The sequence below is a fragment of the Capra hircus genome, chromosome 16 (assembly GCF_001704415.2).
Source record: "Capra hircus breed San Clemente chromosome 16, ASM170441v1, whole genome shotgun sequence".
Lineage (NCBI taxonomy): Eukaryota > Metazoa > Chordata > Mammalia > Artiodactyla > Bovidae > Capra > Capra hircus.
Window position 1 is genome coordinate 38,231,220 of NC_030823.1, and position 17,316 is coordinate 38,248,535.

Below are 17,316 nucleotides of genomic sequence, written 5' to 3' on the forward strand. Positions count from 1 at the left end.
GTTTTTCTTTTTTTAATGACTATTAAACTGAGAAATGCTATTGTTCTGCTTTACTGGGTATTCATTTTTGCTAAGACATAACAAGACATGACGACTAGATATTGCTACTGTATTTTCAGAGTTCTTAATTATCAACAACAGAATCCACTCTAGCTACTTAAAGCAGAAAAACATTAATTAAATGGGATATACTGCTCAAAGAACCTTCAGCGGGTAAAAATTCCAGAAATAGTCTGAGTTTCCAGGAATGGTTCTCCAAATTAAATTTCAGAACTGAGGTTGCCAGGGAGCTGTTACCCTGACCAATGTGGAGGCCTCACAGTCAGGAAGCTACCCTGTATTATACAGCCTCTGGATCCAGAGCCATGCCACTTCTGCCATAATCCAGGCCAACAAAACCCATGCCACAGACTCTGCCTCTTTCCTGTGTGACTCACTTCTGAATCAAAGTCTGGCATGAGCACATAAGATGGGTTGACACTGTCTTATCTGGAGCCCCCACTGTAATAGCAAGGTTGGGAAGGGAAGGAGAGTTTTGAATTGAACTCAAATGTTACAAGGGAATTGGAGTGGGTATCGAGATAATCCATCCTCAGAATCCTCTTCAGTTAATAGCTGTGATATATATAATTCCTGATGCTTTTGTACCATCCAGTTACTTGGAAATTCTATGTGTGAGTGAGGCTTGCAGAATATAGGATCTCCCTATGAGGTGATCAAGTCACAAGCCAGCTTTTCCCTTGAAATGTTAGAATACAAGGCATTTTCTCTGAATCTTATTTAGAGATTTCTCTGAATCTTATTTTCCCAGAGAAGAACAGTCAATATCCTTCCTGACAGAGGCATAGGCATCCGTCTGGTTGCTGGCATTCTGGGAAAGGGCAGGAAAGGGGACTGAGGGATAATATTTCAGTATAAAGACTTTCACTAAGTTCTCTTGTTTTTATCCCATATTTGCTGTCCCCTGGGTCCAGAACTTCTTTTGTATTATTTTTTTCTCTAGGGAAAAGCCTCTGGTCTCCTGCTGGGGTTTAAGAATGGGCTGCCATACTGGGAGGGAGGGGCCCCATGTCATCAGTTGTTCTGGATAGGGCTCTATCTGATCCTGTCCTGTCAGCCCCATAACTGTATCCCCTCATGTGGGGTACCAGTGCCTCCAAGGGCAAGACAGGACCCAAGTGGCTTGGCTTCTCCATTCTCTCCCTGTCTAGGTGTTAGGACGAGATAACTCCTGTAAAAGTGAAAGTCACTCAGTCCTGTCCAACTCTTTGTGACCCCATGGACTATACAGTCCATGAAATTCTCCAGGCCAGAATACTGGAGTGGGTAGCCGATCCCTTCTCCAAGGGATCTTCCCAAACCAGGGATCAAACCCAGTTCTTCCACACTGCAGGCAGATTCTTCATTAGCTGAGCCACCAGGGAAGCCTGAAAGTAAATGAATACTCCTCTGTCTGCTTCCTCTTTTCCAAAGCCTTCGGGAAATCTCTTGTCCACTGTTTTTTCCCCTTCCATTTTTTCTGTCCTTGTGGATCATTATATTTTCATTCTTTTTCTGGTATCATAGAAGGTTCAGAGAAGGAAGAGGCTGTATATGTATGCAGTCAATCTGCTGTGCTTAACCATAGTCTATGAAATTTATTCTTTAGTGCACTTATTATTATCTGTCTTTTACATTGTCAATCTGGTATGTACAAATACTCATGAATATTGCTTTAAATATAAGGATTACTATAAAAATTAAATATAAATATTTAATAATAAAATCATTAATGTTCGCACTTTCAAATTGTCAAAGTACTTTTTTAGTCAGGGGTAAAGGAAGTCCACATTTTAAGGGTACTAGATGTACTTGAAATTATAGAACTATATATATATATACACACTAAGTGCAAAAAACAAATAAAAAAGTGGTATTGCCCAAGAATGCCATGAGAATGGAGGAGGGAGCCCTCCAGTGGGCTTTTATGGCCAAACAGGCTTCCTGGAGGAGGTGAATACTTAACTGGACTCTAAAGAAAGAGAAGGAACTAGGAAAAGAGCAGAGAGTCCAGTTGGGTAATGGCAAATATACTATATTTCCCTTACCCAATAGAGATATTCCAGTGTGTAGTCCCATTTAAGGATCTGAGTACATGCAGAGGGGCAGCCATGACGCTGATACATATAAACTGCAGAGTGTTGGGGGCCTCCAAGGAAGCCCATCAAAGGCATACATGAACAGTTTTTTCAGTGCCCAAGAGAAAAATCTAAAGAAGTACTATTTACTAGCATCATGTTGGCTCCCAAACGCTGTTTACTACTCAAAATTTAATTTAGATTAAAGAAGGATATTAAAGCCCAACTAAAAATATGGGTAGTTTATGAGTTTCATACTTTGTACATCTCTGTAGTTATAACTTTTTAATAGCAATAAACACCAGATTTTAGTTTTCAACAGCATGTGGAACTAGTATTATGGTATTCTTAATATTTTATAGCCTTTTTCTTTGATATGTTGATTATTTTATGTCAGTCATCGTCTCTTGAGTCTTTAAGCAGAACACCATGCCAGCCTATGAGGGGACTCAGGCATATGTGCGTTCAGCACTTTGTAGAATGTCAATCATGCAACCAAAAATAAAAAGGAAACAGTTGCTTCCTTCAAGGGCTTGATGCTTTGATAGGAAGTCAGGACATAGTTGCAGAGTAGCAGAGGAGCAAGCTGCATAAAATGATTAACAAAAGTAATAATAAAGGTAATAATACTAATGGATTTGCTCTTTCCCTTAGGCGGTTTCCTTGCAGTTGGGAAGGCAGAGCACGCACACACTTAGGTGAAACATTTGGACACTTAGACAATGAGACAAAAGTACAAAGTCATGTCGTACAAACCGAGCACACAAGTTCTGTTGAGGGATCAGATGTGGGTGTAAGGAATCCCAGCAATGGTAGAGGAGGCCTGAATGCTGTGCCTGGCCATACCAGGGGTTTTTGCTCTTTCAGGAGCACTGCATACTTGCATGAGTTTCTAGCGGACACATCAAAGCGCCCAATCAGGCAAGCCAGGCATAGCATGAGTGGTTTGAACTAGAAGGACTTGCTAGATTGTATCTGTGATTCTGAGAGATAAGTTTGCCCTGTTAGAAGTCACAGGGATCTGGATGGAGCTACTTGGTGTAGGGGACTTAAAGGAGTGAGGTGACTCAAATTATAGGCTGGAAGTGAAAGCAGAGCCCTGGTACTGTGGGAGCATCTGGAAAATAAGGCTGACAGGTGGACCAGATTCTGAAAATAGGATCTGAAGATCCAGGCCTGTGTTGTTGTTGTTGTTGTTGTTGTTCAGTTGCTAAGTTGTTTCTGATTCTTTGTGACCTCCATGGACTGCAGCACACCAGGTCTCCTTGTCCCTCATCATCTCCCAAAGTTTTCCCAAGTTCATGTCCATTGAATTGGTGATGCTATCCAACCATCTCATCTTCTGTTGCCCTCTTCTCCTTCTGCCTTCCATCTTTTCCAGCATCAGGGTCTTTTCCAGTGAGGAAAAGGGCTGTTTGCCTCAGGTAGGCAGAGTATTGGGGCTTCAGCATCAGTCCTTCCAAAGAGTATTCAGGATTGATTTCCCTTAGGAGTGATTTGATCTCCTTGCTGTCCAAGGGACTCTCAAGTATCTTCTCCACAATTTGAAAGCATCAATCGTTTGGTGCTCAGCCTTCTTTATGGTCCAACTCTCACGTCTGTACAGGACTACTGGAAAGACCATAGCTTTGACTATATGGACCTTCATCCTTGGTCACTGCAACTACATTTCTTAGCAGCAATGTCAGGGTGAGACAATGATTCTTAATGGGCAGGTTTTCTCAAAGCCCCGCTCCTATGAGAAAAGAGCTACACTTTTTAATCTACTTAATATAGTGGGCTTTGATGTCAGAATTTTTTAAAAAGTACCACTGACTTGAAAATAAGTCTACAAATAGGATGGGAAAGGAAAAGAGAAAGATAGAGAAATGAGATCTGTAATACTTGAAGAAAAAATGTACATTGAGCCAGATAATCTTTTGCAGGAATTTTGAGGCAAGAGAAGCAAGAGTGGCAAATAGGCAGCAGTATTTCTAGTGGAGGAAAGAGTTTAGATGAAGACAAGAGGATATGACTGGATGTGTTCCATGTGGAAAGTGAAAATGCATTGACGTTCCTGAAAAGCAGGAGTACTGTGGTTGGTGCAGTGGGTGTGTTGAGACTGAATTTACTCTGAAGGGCAATGTAGTGTCATCTTGGAAAATGAGATGAGGTGAGAGTAGGAAGCATGATGAATATGTATGCTTTCATAACTCTTGTGTCAGTTACTTAGAGCATTAAAGGCTGGTGCTAATTTATGGGGGCATCACGTTTTTCTTGGCCCTGTTCCCCACCCAGAAACCCAGGATAATGTCTCCAGTTTCCTTGTTTGCAAACATTCTGGCCACAGTGTACCAGGGAAAAAAGAAAACATTGTTGGGGAAAGAATATTGATCAACATTATTGTCTCTTGAGTAGCAAGCAAATTATAATAATTGAATGTTCCACAGTATCTCATGAGTTTTCAGGATTCTGAAAAAACATTTAGAACCTCTGGATGAGGGATCTTTTCAGCTTGAACTGATCTGTGGGCTACCACCCTGTTTTCAGACAAGATTCTTGGTTGTCCCGTCATTCTGTCTCCTCCTTTAGCTGGGACCACAGTACCCCCTCTGTGGCCTTCACACATTGTCAGTGTAGTTGTGTCACAGGAATGGTCCATTTGTTGCTAGCAGAATGGTACAACACTGAGAAAGGGCAAATAAACGTCAATTTTCAAGTAGGACAAGAGGCATTTAATAAATTAGGAGTATAGAATATGAAAAATGTGTTATAGAGAATGCACATGATATAAAGTATGAGAAGAGGAGTGGTCAGAACTAAGAATCTTTCCTCTAGTGAAACATAGCTATCCTCTGCATCATGAAATATTCTGCTAGTCTATTGTGGAATCTTTTTCTAATCAGATTATTCATTAGCCTGAGAAATTGCCATGATGTTATAAAATGTTAGAGCAATCCAGTGAAGAATTATAACAAAACTCACATATTTAAAAAAAATAGATTTAGAACCATTATTACCTATTTCAAAGATATATTTGGTGCCATTACTGTCTTTTAAATGTATTTTTCTCTAGTCTTTTATAATCTAGTCTTTTTTATGTTCTGTCATTTTTTAAAGAACTTTGTATCAGTTTTTACCTCTAAGAGCAACATAGCTGCTGAATTTTGTTTTTGTATTGTTTCAAAGTGTATTGGATTGTCACAGTATATTTATATGTTTAGGTCACAAGATTTTTTATTAATCAAGTATATTGTTCTAGGTTAGTAAAACTTTACCTAATAAACTGTATGATATTAAGCAAAATGCTGTAAATTAATTCAAAATCAGTTTTTGAGAAATTAGAAATAAGTTTTCATATCGCATCTTTTTGGATCATTTTTAACATAAGAGTGTAGGTAGACATGGGGCTTCCCAGGTGGCTCAGTGGTAAAGAATCTGCCCGCCAATGCAGGAGACACAGAAGACACAGGTTTGATCCCTGGGTTGGGAAGATCCCCTGGGGGAGGATATGGCAACCTGTTCCACTATTCTTGCCTAGAAAATTCCTAGACCAGAGGAGCTTGGCGGGCTCTAGTCCATGGGGTCACAAAGAGCTGGACATGACTAAATGTGTGCACACACACACGCACATAGGTAGACATAATGGTAAAAATAGTATGGGTACAACATAATAGTAAAATTCCATCATGTTGGTGTTTTATTTGTAATGTATCATCAACAATCAAAATTTTGCTAACCAATATCCATATATGCAACAGTATATATATTAAATATAAATGAGTTATAACACATTCCTTATCCTCCAGTAGCTTCCGATCTACTTGAAGAGGCAAGCTGAACATAAACAGGCAGTTTTATTCTATATGTGTGTGTGTGCTCAGTCGTTCAGTCATGTTTGACTCTTTGTGACCATGGACTGTAGCTTGCCAGTCTCCTCTGTCCATGGGATTCTCCAGGCAAGAATACTAGAGTGGGTTGCCATTCCCTTCTCCAGGGTTATTCTATATAGCCTATGACAAAAATTATAGAAAATCTGAAAACTATATAGAGGTCTATGACTTGCTATAATCAGAGTAGGCTTCATGGAGGGGGTAGCACTTCACATAAATTTCAAGGTCACTAGTATTTGCCTTCTTGCAGAAAAGAGACATTCCTAGCAAGTAGAAGCAATACAAACAAAAGCAGAGGTAAAAATAAACATGGCAGTCAGTCTAAATGTTATAAAGTTTTAATGATCAAAAGCAATGACAGTTAAGCATCTTATACAGGTTTTTTTCCCATAGAATTTTAATTTGATTCTCAAAATATATATAACTATCCAAATATTTTACTCAACATTTGACTTTAATTATTAGACATTCTCAAATTAATTCAACAAATGTTTATAATTTACGCTACATAAATTTTAGTGATCACTATGCTAGGCATTGTAATATATAGAAAGGAGGAGGGATTCGCAATCTTATCCTTGAAGATTTTGGTACCTTATCATGCAGGAGACCCGGGTTTGATTCCTGGGTCAGAAAGATCCCCTGGAGAAGGAAATGACAACCCATTCCAGTATTCTTGCCTGGAGAATCACATGGACAGAGGTGTCTGGTGGGTTACAGTCCATGGGGTCTCAAGAGTTGGACACGACTTAGCAACTAAACCACCATTAGTGAGAAAGATGCACAAGTAAAATGATTCAATGTAGTTATCAGACCAAGGCCACTTGAATATTCCCCAAGTTGTAAAACTCTGTACATATGAGTCACCAAGTATATAAAGACTTTCCAATCCTTTGCATATTCAGGAGTTACTCCTCCACGCACTAAACACTTTCCTCATACTTACTATGGCTTCTTCCAGCAACCAAGTTATGTTGATGGTGCTCTGCAAGCTAGAGGTTATCAGTGGACACTTGCTGGCCCCACATCTGTCCCATATTGATCCTTTTGTTTCCTTTCAAGGTGAGTGAACTTATACTGTGAGGCTATATCTTAATTCCCACCTCCCTCAATATTGAGCCTCTGCTTATGTCACTCAGTTTAATTACTTCCAGCTCAGACCGCACTCTTTCACACATTAAATCCTCCTTTCTTTGGCCTATTCTGTCAATATTTCTCCTCTTTCTTCTAACGCTTGGCAAGTTATTGCAGGGAAAACACACACATATACACACTCTCATATTCCCTCTCTCTTTGAACAAAGAATCCCTATCATCTTTGATGCCTTCCATACAAATAGTACTGGTTGTTGTTGTTCAGTTGCCCAGTCACATCCAACTCTTTGCAACCCCATGGACTGCAGCACGCCAGGCCTCCCTGTCCCTGTCCATCTCCCAAAGTTTGCCCAAATTCATGTCCATTGCATCGGTGATGCCATCCAACCATCTCATTCTCTGATGCCCTCTTCTCCTGCCCTGAATCTTTCCCAACATTAGGGACTTTTCCAGTGAGTTGACTGTTTGCATCAGATGACCAAAATACTGGAGCTTCAGCTTCAGCATCAGTCCTTCCAATGAGTATTCAGGGTTGATTTCCCTTAAGATTGACTGATTTGATTTCCTGGCTGTCTAAGGGCTTTCAGGAGTCTTCTCCAGCACCACATTTTGAAGACATCAATTCTTCGGCCTTCTGCCTTCTTTATGGTCCAGTTCTCACTACCGTATGTGACCACTGGGAAGACCATAGCCTTGACTATATGGACCTTTGTCAGCAGAGTAATGTCTCTGCTTTTCAACACACTGTCTAGGTTTGTCATAGCTTTCCTGCTAAGGAGCGATCATCTGCTGATTTCATGGCTATAGTCATCATCTGCAGTGATCTTCAAGCCCAAGAAGAAGAAATCTGTCACTGCTTCCACATTTTCCCCTTCTATTTGCCATGAAATAATGGGCCTGGATGCTATGATCTTAGTTTTTTTAATATTTAGTTTGAAGCTGGCTCTTTCACTCTCCTTCTTCACCCTTATAAGAGGCTCTTTAGTTTGTCTTTGCTTTCTGCCGTTAGAGTGGTATCATATGCGTATCTGAGGTTGTTGATGTTTCCCTGCCTGTCTTGATTCCAGCTTGTAACTCATCTAGTCTGGCATTTCTCACAATGTGCTTAGCATATAGTCTAAACAAACAGGGTGACAGGAGACAGCTCTGTCAGGCATCTTTCTCAATCTTGAACCAGTAGTACTGATAACCATCTTATATTGAGAAAAGGAAAGGTATTATGTTTTAAAATGAAGAAAAGAATGGTGCTGAATGAGTGGCATCAGCTTTTGAAGCTTTTGAAACTTGTACAGAAAAATGATCCACATTTAAAAACTCTTCCTCTAGAATTTTGCAAATGCTTCCTCCAAAATGTCTATTAAAGATCAAATGTTTAAAATATCAAATTCTATTCCTTGTTTATTTACCAAAAAAAGAGTCATTCTCTACTTTTTTGCTTTTCTTTGCAAGTGTAACCTACTTGAACAATAAAATTAACTGAACATTCTGAGTTCCAAATGAACAACCTTGACAGAACTTTTTAAATTAATGCATTTGCAAGATGAAGATGTCTCATATAAGGTATACACACATACCTCATCTTATTGTGCTTCACTTTATTGCACTTCTCAGATAATTTTTTTTAATTGAAAGTTTGTAACAACCTTGTGTTGTCAGATGACTATTAGCATTTTTAAGCAATAAAGTACTTTTAAATTAAGGTAAGTACATTGTTTTTCTTTTTTTTTAAACATAATGCTATTCCACACTTAATAGACTACCGTTTAGTATAAACATAATTTTTATATGTACTGGGAAACCAAAAAAATATCATTTGACATGCTTTATTATGATATTGGCTCTATTGTGGAGGTCTGGAACTAAACCTGTAATATCTCCAAGGTGTACCTATAATTTAAAGTGAGTAAAATAAACCATACCTGTTGTGTGAATTGAAAGGAGAAAGGGGGTACTAATACAGACATAGAGTGAAAACCCTGGGAAAACTCTTTGCACAGAAGATAGAACTTGAGCTAGACTTTAGATAGTACACTGGTATGTAGGGAGTTGAAAGAGTAGACCAAGCTGGGAAAGGACTGTTGGCAAATGTGTATTTGGTTGAAACGGAGACTTTCTACTAAAGATTAAAGGAGATATTGACAAGTCAGGATCAGATTCAATTTGTAGGTGTTTTTCAATTTCACATTAAGAAGTTTCATGGAACTTCTTCCATAAATAGTGGAGAGCTATGAATGTTTTGAAGGTCTGTAATGAATTTGACAGAGTAGTTTAAGAAAATTGCCCTCTCTGGTAATGTTAGAGGAAGTACAAGACTAAAAGACTAGAGAGGAGGCCATTTATAATTGCAGGCTTGTGAGATGCCAGGGACCTGAATTAATGTAGTGGGAATGTCAAACAATGGGAGCTATGACAAATGCTTCAAACACAGTGCAGTATAGTCTTGATGTAATAAAGGAGGCGATGGAAGACAATACGTCAGAAGTGATAGTGAGGTTTCAGAATGGGTGACTGGAAGAAGGATAAATATACCTGATGGCAGAAATGAGGAGGTCAGAAGAGGAGAACTGGATGGGTGAGAGGAAGGAATGTGATGACAGGTACATGGGCTTGTCACTGTCAAAACAAAGTTAATGTGAGCCGCATATGTCATTTAAAATTGTCCGACAGCTGCATTCAAAACAGCACAGATAAAATTATGTTTAATAATACTTTACCTCAATATATTCAAAGTAATGTCATTTTAACATATAATTGATATAGAAGTATTAATGATATAGTTTTCATTCCTTTTCTCATAATAAATCTTTGAAATCTGGTATGTATTTAAGACTTAAAGCACATCCCAATTTGACTAGCTACATTTCAAGAACTTGGTAGTCACCATAGCTGGAGGCTACCATATTGAACAGTGAATTATTAGAAAGTTTATAGAGTTAACAAAGAATATATAACAAATGTCTCAATTAAGGTGGTAAGATTTGCTATATTTTAGAAACTATACTTGTTTACCCTTTCTCCTTCTCTGTTTCTTTTATTTCAACTATTTCATATTTAAGATGTTATTTTAGTACAATATCATACTTTCCCAGAAGCACCAAAAATTTTAGAGATATCCATGACATATAGCTTCATGGTTCTCACATTTAATTCTCCATCTGAATAACAACTTTAAAGAAATTAGTCTGAATATTCTTTTTCTTCTTTTTTGTCAGTCTGGAAAACTCTTGATTAGGAAATAATTTAGCAATATGTCCTCAAAAGTCTTGGATAAATGACATTTAGTTCTTTGGAAATGAAACTACGTTTTTTTATATTTCTCTGTCTGCACATATGTGTATTTCTCCATTGTTTAATATCTGACGTAAACTTGCTGGAGTTTTGGTCTCCACTATATACTAAAGAATGTAGTACAAAAGAGAGCCTACTTCTATAGAAAACAGGCCAAGGACATTGTGTTCCATCGTTACAATGAAATGCAGATTTCCCATTAGAAGGCAAATCCATCATTTCAAAAGGTTGAATAGGATGTGCATTAAAAAAATCCAGCTGCTTAAATTTAGGGCATTGAAAAGCATCCAATACAAAAATGTTCCCTGGGTCTCAAGCATTTTCATTTGATTATGTGTTGGGTAGCTTTTTGTTCAGGATACAAGCTTGCCTCTTAGAATTGTCCTAAATTAGTCTAAAGTTAGGCCCAACTCTGATGCTTCATTTGCATAAATTGTGTATTTTGTTATTTAGGATATCCTTGTATTGTTAATTTCTGTAAAAGAAATATTGGAATCTTCTTACAGTGCTTTACTTTTTTATATTTATTCTTGGGCTTCTCTTACTGCCATTCAGTTTATGTTTTTGGTCTATTTTGTTATCTTCTTTGAAGACCTTGCCTCCTAGGACAGACATTTTGTCCTCCAACCAGCTTCCTTTAGCTTTCCGTGTCACCTGTTCCTTTCTGCCTCACTATTCTAATGTGCTCTGCCCAGATTTCCCCCTGACTAATTTAGGAGTTAGTTAGGTCAGTTGCTCAGTCGTGTCCGACTCTGCGACCCCATGAATTGCAGCACACCCGGTCTCCCTGTCCATCACCAACTCCCGGAGTTCACTCAAGCTCACATCCATCGAGTCGGTGATGCCATTCCAGCCATCTCTGACGACAGCCATCTCCTCTGTCATCCCCTTCTCCTCCTGTCCCCAATCCCTGCCAGCATCAGAGTCTTTTCCAATGAGTCAACTCTTCGCATGAGGTGACCAAAGTACTGGAGTTTCAGCTTTAGCATCAGTCCTTCCAAAGAACACCCAGGACTGATCCCCTTTAGAATGGACTGGTTGGATCTCCTTGAAGTCCAAGGGTCTCAAGAGTCTTCTCCAACACCACAATTCAAAAGCATCAATTCTTCGGTGCTCAGCTTTCTTCACAGTCCGACTCTCACACCCATACATGACTACTGGAAAAACCATAGCCTTGACTAGATGGACCTTTTTTGGCCAAGTAATGTCTCTGCTTTTGAATATGCTATCTAGGTTAGTCATAACTTTCCTTTCAATGAGTAAGCGTCTTTTAATTTCATGGCTGCAGTCACCATCTGCAGTGATTTTGGAGCCCAAAAAATAAAGTCTGACACTGTTTCCACTGTTTCCCCATCTATTTCCCATGAAGTGATGGGACCAGATGCCATGATCTTCGTTTTCTGAATGTTGAGCTTTAAGCCAACTTTTTCACTCTCCTCTTTCACTTTCATCAAGAGGCTTTTTAGTTCCTCTTCACTTTCTGCCATAAGGGTGGTGTCATCTGCATATCTGAGGTTATTGATACTTCTCCCAGCAATCTTGATTCCAGCTTGTGCTTCTTCCAGCCCAGCATTTCTCAAGAGGCAAAGGCAGTGATAGTTCTTGCAATAACATTTTCTGATGTCTGCAGACAGCATGGCCCCCGCAAGCAGGCTAGGGAACATAGAAGAATTCTGCCCCACACTACCGAGCATAGACAAATTCTCAAGGAAGCACTGTAGGAGCTGAAGGAACAATAAAGTTTATGTCAAACTTATCTGTACAGTTCATGTATTTCTCATAAGCATTAATACTTGTGTATTAAGTCATGGCTAAATCTCTATGCTCTTCTCCTCTGAAATCTAGGCCTAGTATTTCTCAGGACTGTCACCCGAGATATACAGAGGACTACTGTTTAACAAGGGCTGTGTTAAAGTGCCCCAAATATTGACTAGATTTCCTAAACTTGAATATTTGGCTGTCTCCTATTATATTGATTGTTAGGTATTTATGCATATGATAATACTGTCCCTGGGCCAGTCCATAAAGGTAAATGTTCTAATAATTCTTTGGCATCCAATATGTTTAACCAAGATTGGTTTGGTTCCATTTGCAGACCTCCCCTCTCAAATGTCCATTTTCTTCCTAAAGAGTTGTTAATTTTAGAAGAGAATTTGTTCTAGTTAATATCAATTCACTTCTAATGGGTGTTTTTTCTCCCCAAAGAGTTTGACAATTTAATGGAATCATTTTTTTTTCCTGGACCCACGTTTTATTCTAGACTTGAATGAAAGAAGTTTTTTCTGTGCTTTATCATAGTTTATAGGGAATATTTCATACTAGGGTCCTTGTGCTTCCAGTCTCCTGCCAGTTCTGGCTATCAAAACTGCTTAGGCTGCAAAAAAAATATGAAATGAAATCCATCTGGCATTTCTCATTGAATTAGGACCAGAACATTTTTGCTAAATATTAACAGATGGCTAAATTTTTAATATCAAACTAACATTTTAAAACATCTAAGGGGACCCACATGAGGAAGAAAGGATAGAAGACCATATGTTTTTTCCATCCCTGAGCCCTTTCTTCCTCTGCACTTTCCCTCCTGTCATTCTTTTGACCCATGTATTGAGAACCATTGGCGTTTCCTGTCTCCAGTGATTTTTCTTCTTTGGTGTGGCTTGGTGATGGTTTGATGGCTTAGTTGCAAAGTCGTGTCCAACTCTTTGCAACCCCATGGACTGTAGCCCACCAGGCTCCTCTGTCCATGGGATTTCCCAGGGAAGAAAACTGGAGTGAGCTGCCATGTCCTCCTCCAGAGGATCTTCCTGACTTAGGGATCAAACCCGCATCTCCTGCTTGGAGGCTTCTTTACCACTTAGCCCACTGGGAAGACCTTCTTCCTTGGTAGCTGGTATCAAAGTAGTGTATGATGGTATCAAAATATTGTAATCAAATGCTGACCATCTCAGGTGATATGTGGCTGTGGGTATGCTTCAGGATCTTTTATTAAAACCAGTTCTCTCTCTCTATAGGAAAAAGAAAAGAAGTATATGCTTCCCTTGGACAACCTGAAAGTTCGGGATGTGGAAAAAAGCTTTATGTCTAGCAAGCACATCTTTGCACTCTTTAATACAGAACAAAGGTAAGAAAATGAAGCAGCTTATGTCTTAACATTTTTTTTTTCTTTGACTTTCTATGTGATCAAGAGACCATATTTGTAAGATTTCTTTTGGTCCCACCTTAAAATTTGTTAACTCTTGAGTTTTCCTTTCATTTGTTTTGTATTTTCAGCTTTTACCATAGATTATGGATTCAAAAGATTTAAACTTAGAACAAGGAAGATCTTCATGTATTAATTTCCTGCTCTTAAGCAGGCACCCGTGTCATTCTTAAACTATGTTTTTGTTACTTTAAAGTCTTCCTTGTTCTGCATTTATTGTTCTGCACTTATAAATAAATTACTCAGTTATAATTTTTAGTAGTATCTAATGGATTAGTATCACTTAAGACCCAATCAGGTATCATGACTAAATTCTTGCGTCAGTGAATAGAATTATTCATTTAGGATGAATACAAATATATTGTTCTTTACAGTTTTTCAAAGCAGTGTCCACATTCATTGTCTGTTGTAGCAATTGTGAGGGAAATGATAGAGTACTGTGATTACCATTTCATAAATTAGAGATGTATCTCAGAGACTTTGAGATCACAAAATGTTCTCTGAATTTGGGGCTAATTATTGTGGAGTGCCATGATTATTCACTGAAACTAAGTAAACAAATGGAGAAGTAACAGAATTGGACAGAGAAACATAAAAAGACCACGACTAGGCAAAAATAATAAAGACCTTTTCCAAATGAAACTGTTACAGGAAAAAGCTAATTAATTTCTGTGAGTCACTTATTAAGAAACTGAGTCATTAGGTGGCAGGATCTAATTTTAACCCATCTCTCCAGGCTTTTTATCTTTGTTTAGCAATGAATGGAGTTCCTTGATTAGGTTCAGTGACTGGCCCAGGGTCAATCACACAGTAAATCAAAATGGTGGGGGGGTGGGGCAGGGAGCCTTTTTTTCTACATTCCCAGTCAGTTGCTCAGAGTGACTCATTGTACAAAAATACTTAGAAAAACCACAAGAGCAGAATGTTTAAAGAATCAAGGGAAAAGAAAATTAATATAATTTCCCTACCAAATACTGAGAATGAGATTTTATTAAAGTATTTTAATTTAAATACTAATTTGTTATTAGTATTATTTGAGAGCACCTGGTGAAAAGACACTGAAAATGATAAAGAATAAAAAGGTTTCCTGGAGAGAGAAGTAGTGTGTCCTCCACAGGGCCAAAGTTCAGTACTGTTTACATACCTTCCTCAGAGCAGTGGGGAGTCAGAAAGTCCTAAAGCAGTCTTCAGGGGTGTGCTCAGCCTTCCTGCTTGGATGCAGAGTGGGAAGTATAATTGCCACACAGGAGGTCAAACTAAATTTGAATCTTTGATCAACCTAGAAAGTTAAGGTTATAAAACGACTGAGTACCAAAAAAAAAAAAAATCCAGATAATGATAGAGCATCTTTTTAGACAAAATACAATTATGGATTTATTTTCTTCATTTTATTGGAATATAATTGCTTTACTGTGTTACATTAGTTTTTGCTGTATGGTGAGGTGAATCAGCTGTGTATATATATATATATATATATATCCCCTCCCTTTTAGAACTCTCTCCACTCCCATCCCCACCCCAATCCCACCCATCACAGAGCACAAAGCTGAGCTCCCTGTGCTTTATAAAAGCAGCTTCCCCCTAGCTATCTATTACACATGGTAGTGTATATACATCAGTCCTAATCTCTCAATTTGTCCCACTCTCCCCTCCCCCACCCCCCAACCCTGTGTCCACATGTCCCTGCCTTGGAAATAAGTTTATCTGTACCATTTTTCTAGATTCCACGTGTATTCATGAAAATACAATATTTGTTTTTCTGACTTATTTCACTTAGTATGACAGACTCTAGGTCCATCCACATCTCTACAAATGACACTTTTTTGTTTCTTTTAGTGGCTGAGAAATACTCCGTTGTGTATATATACATACCACATCTTCCTTATCCATTCATCTGTCATTGGACATTTAGCTTGTTTCTATGTCCTGGCTATTGTAAATAGTGCTGCAGGGAGCATCGGGGTACATATGACCTTTTGAATTATAGTTTTCTCAGGGTATATACCCAGGAGTGGGATTGCTGGGTCATATGGTAGTTCTGTAGTTAGTTGTTTAAGGACCCTCCATACTGTTCGCCACAGTGGCTATATCAATTTACATTCCCACCAACAGTGCAAGAGGGTTCCCTTTTCTCCACATCCTGTCCAGCAAAGAGAGCAAAAGACATGAATATAACAAATCTCTGGGCTTCTAAAAATTTAGGTATCCTGGAATTCTAGACTTGTCAGAAAGTATCTGTGCAAGAATATACAGGCATTTTTGCCATTTATCTTTTCCTCAGAAATCTTGATTATTTTCAGTTATTTTGGTACTGGCTAGGCCCTCTAGTAGTACAATATTAAATACAATCGGGCATCTTTGTTTTGTTCGTGATTTAAAAGAAAATTATTTCACATTTTTATGGTTAAGTGCTTTCTGATAGTTACAGTTATCAAGCAAAGAAGATTCCCTGAGTTCCTAGTTGCTGAAGTTTTTGTTTTAATCATGAATGGGTGTTTAACTTTGTCATGGATTAGTGTTTTTTTTTTCCCTCTATGACTTTCTTCTTTAATCTATTCATGTGGTGCAATATATTAATAGACCTTCTTATTGTAAGCCTTCCTTGATCTCCTAGGATTAAACCTAATTAAATTATGATGTATTATTATCTATTATGTGTCCCTGACTTGTTTGCCATTATTTTATTTAGCTTTTTGCATCTATGTTCATAAGTGAAATTGGCTCATAAATGTTCTTTTTTGTGTTTTCCCTGCCTCATTTTCATATCAAGGTTCTGTTAGCTTCATAACTGAAGTGGAAATGAGTTCTTATTGTTCTTTGGAACACTTTGTATATGGTGGGGATTGAATGTTAACTGAGTGGTAGATCTCACCTGTAATATCATCTAGAACTTATGCACAGTTTTGATAAGTAGACTTTTGGCTAGTGATTTCATATATTTAATAAGTATAGATTTGTTCAGGTTTTCTGTTTTTTCTATGAGTTTAAACAAATTATATTTTTTTCTAGAAAATTACCCATTCTGTTTTTTTAATATATTTTAATATTAGTATCAATGATTTCTTAGTGTTCTATTTTTACAGATCTCTGCTTTGTCTGAAATTTAATCCTTTTTTTATTTCTCGTATTAAACCTTACCTTTTTTCACTCGGTCACTCTTTCCAGAGTTGTATCTTTTTCCAGAGAACCAACTTTTGATCCTCAGTTGTATATGTTTTATCTATTTCAGGAATTTCTGCTCTCTTCTTCATTTCCCAGCTTGTATTTACAGTGTAGCCCATTTTCTTTGTAGCCCATTTTTTCTAACTTCTTTTTTAGATGTATATCTCATTAATTTTTTCTTATTTTTTCTTATGTATACATATAATTATATAGATTTCCTTCTATGTATTTTTAGCTGCTCACCACAAACTTTGTAACATAATACCTTGGTTACCATTAAGTTCTGTTTCCTCTGATCTTCTGTTTCCATAATCTTAATTATCATTTTTTCTTTGAGTTATTTAGAACTGTGTTTTATATTTTATAGTACATGGAATTTTATTGTTTTTTTGTTGTTGATTTCTAACTTAATTGTATTGTGGTCAGAGCATATGATCTAGCACACATGGTAAATTTTCATAAATATTTCATATATGCTTGAGAAGAATGTTTTGATTTAGGAGTACAGGGTTCTGTGTGAGAGTGCTATGAATCATGTTTGTTAATAATATTATCCAGTCTATAGTAATTATAAAAACATAGTT

The 17,316-nt window shown here is 37.7% G+C and overlaps 1 protein-coding gene across 6 annotated transcripts in view; it reads left to right on the plus strand.

Moving 5' to 3' along the window:
* Nucleotides 1–17,316, plus strand: part of DNM3 (dynamin 3) — a 628,097-nt gene that overhangs the window by 445,122 nt on the left and 165,659 nt on the right. For all 6 annotated transcript variants that reach the window (XM_005690651.3, XM_005690650.3, XM_005690649.3 and 3 more), the window contains one exon: nucleotides 13,383–13,492. In XM_005690651.3, the coding sequence (XP_005690708.1) occupies nucleotides 13,383–13,492 (110 nt within the window). The remainder of the gene's footprint in view (nucleotides 1–13,382; nucleotides 13,493–17,316) is intronic.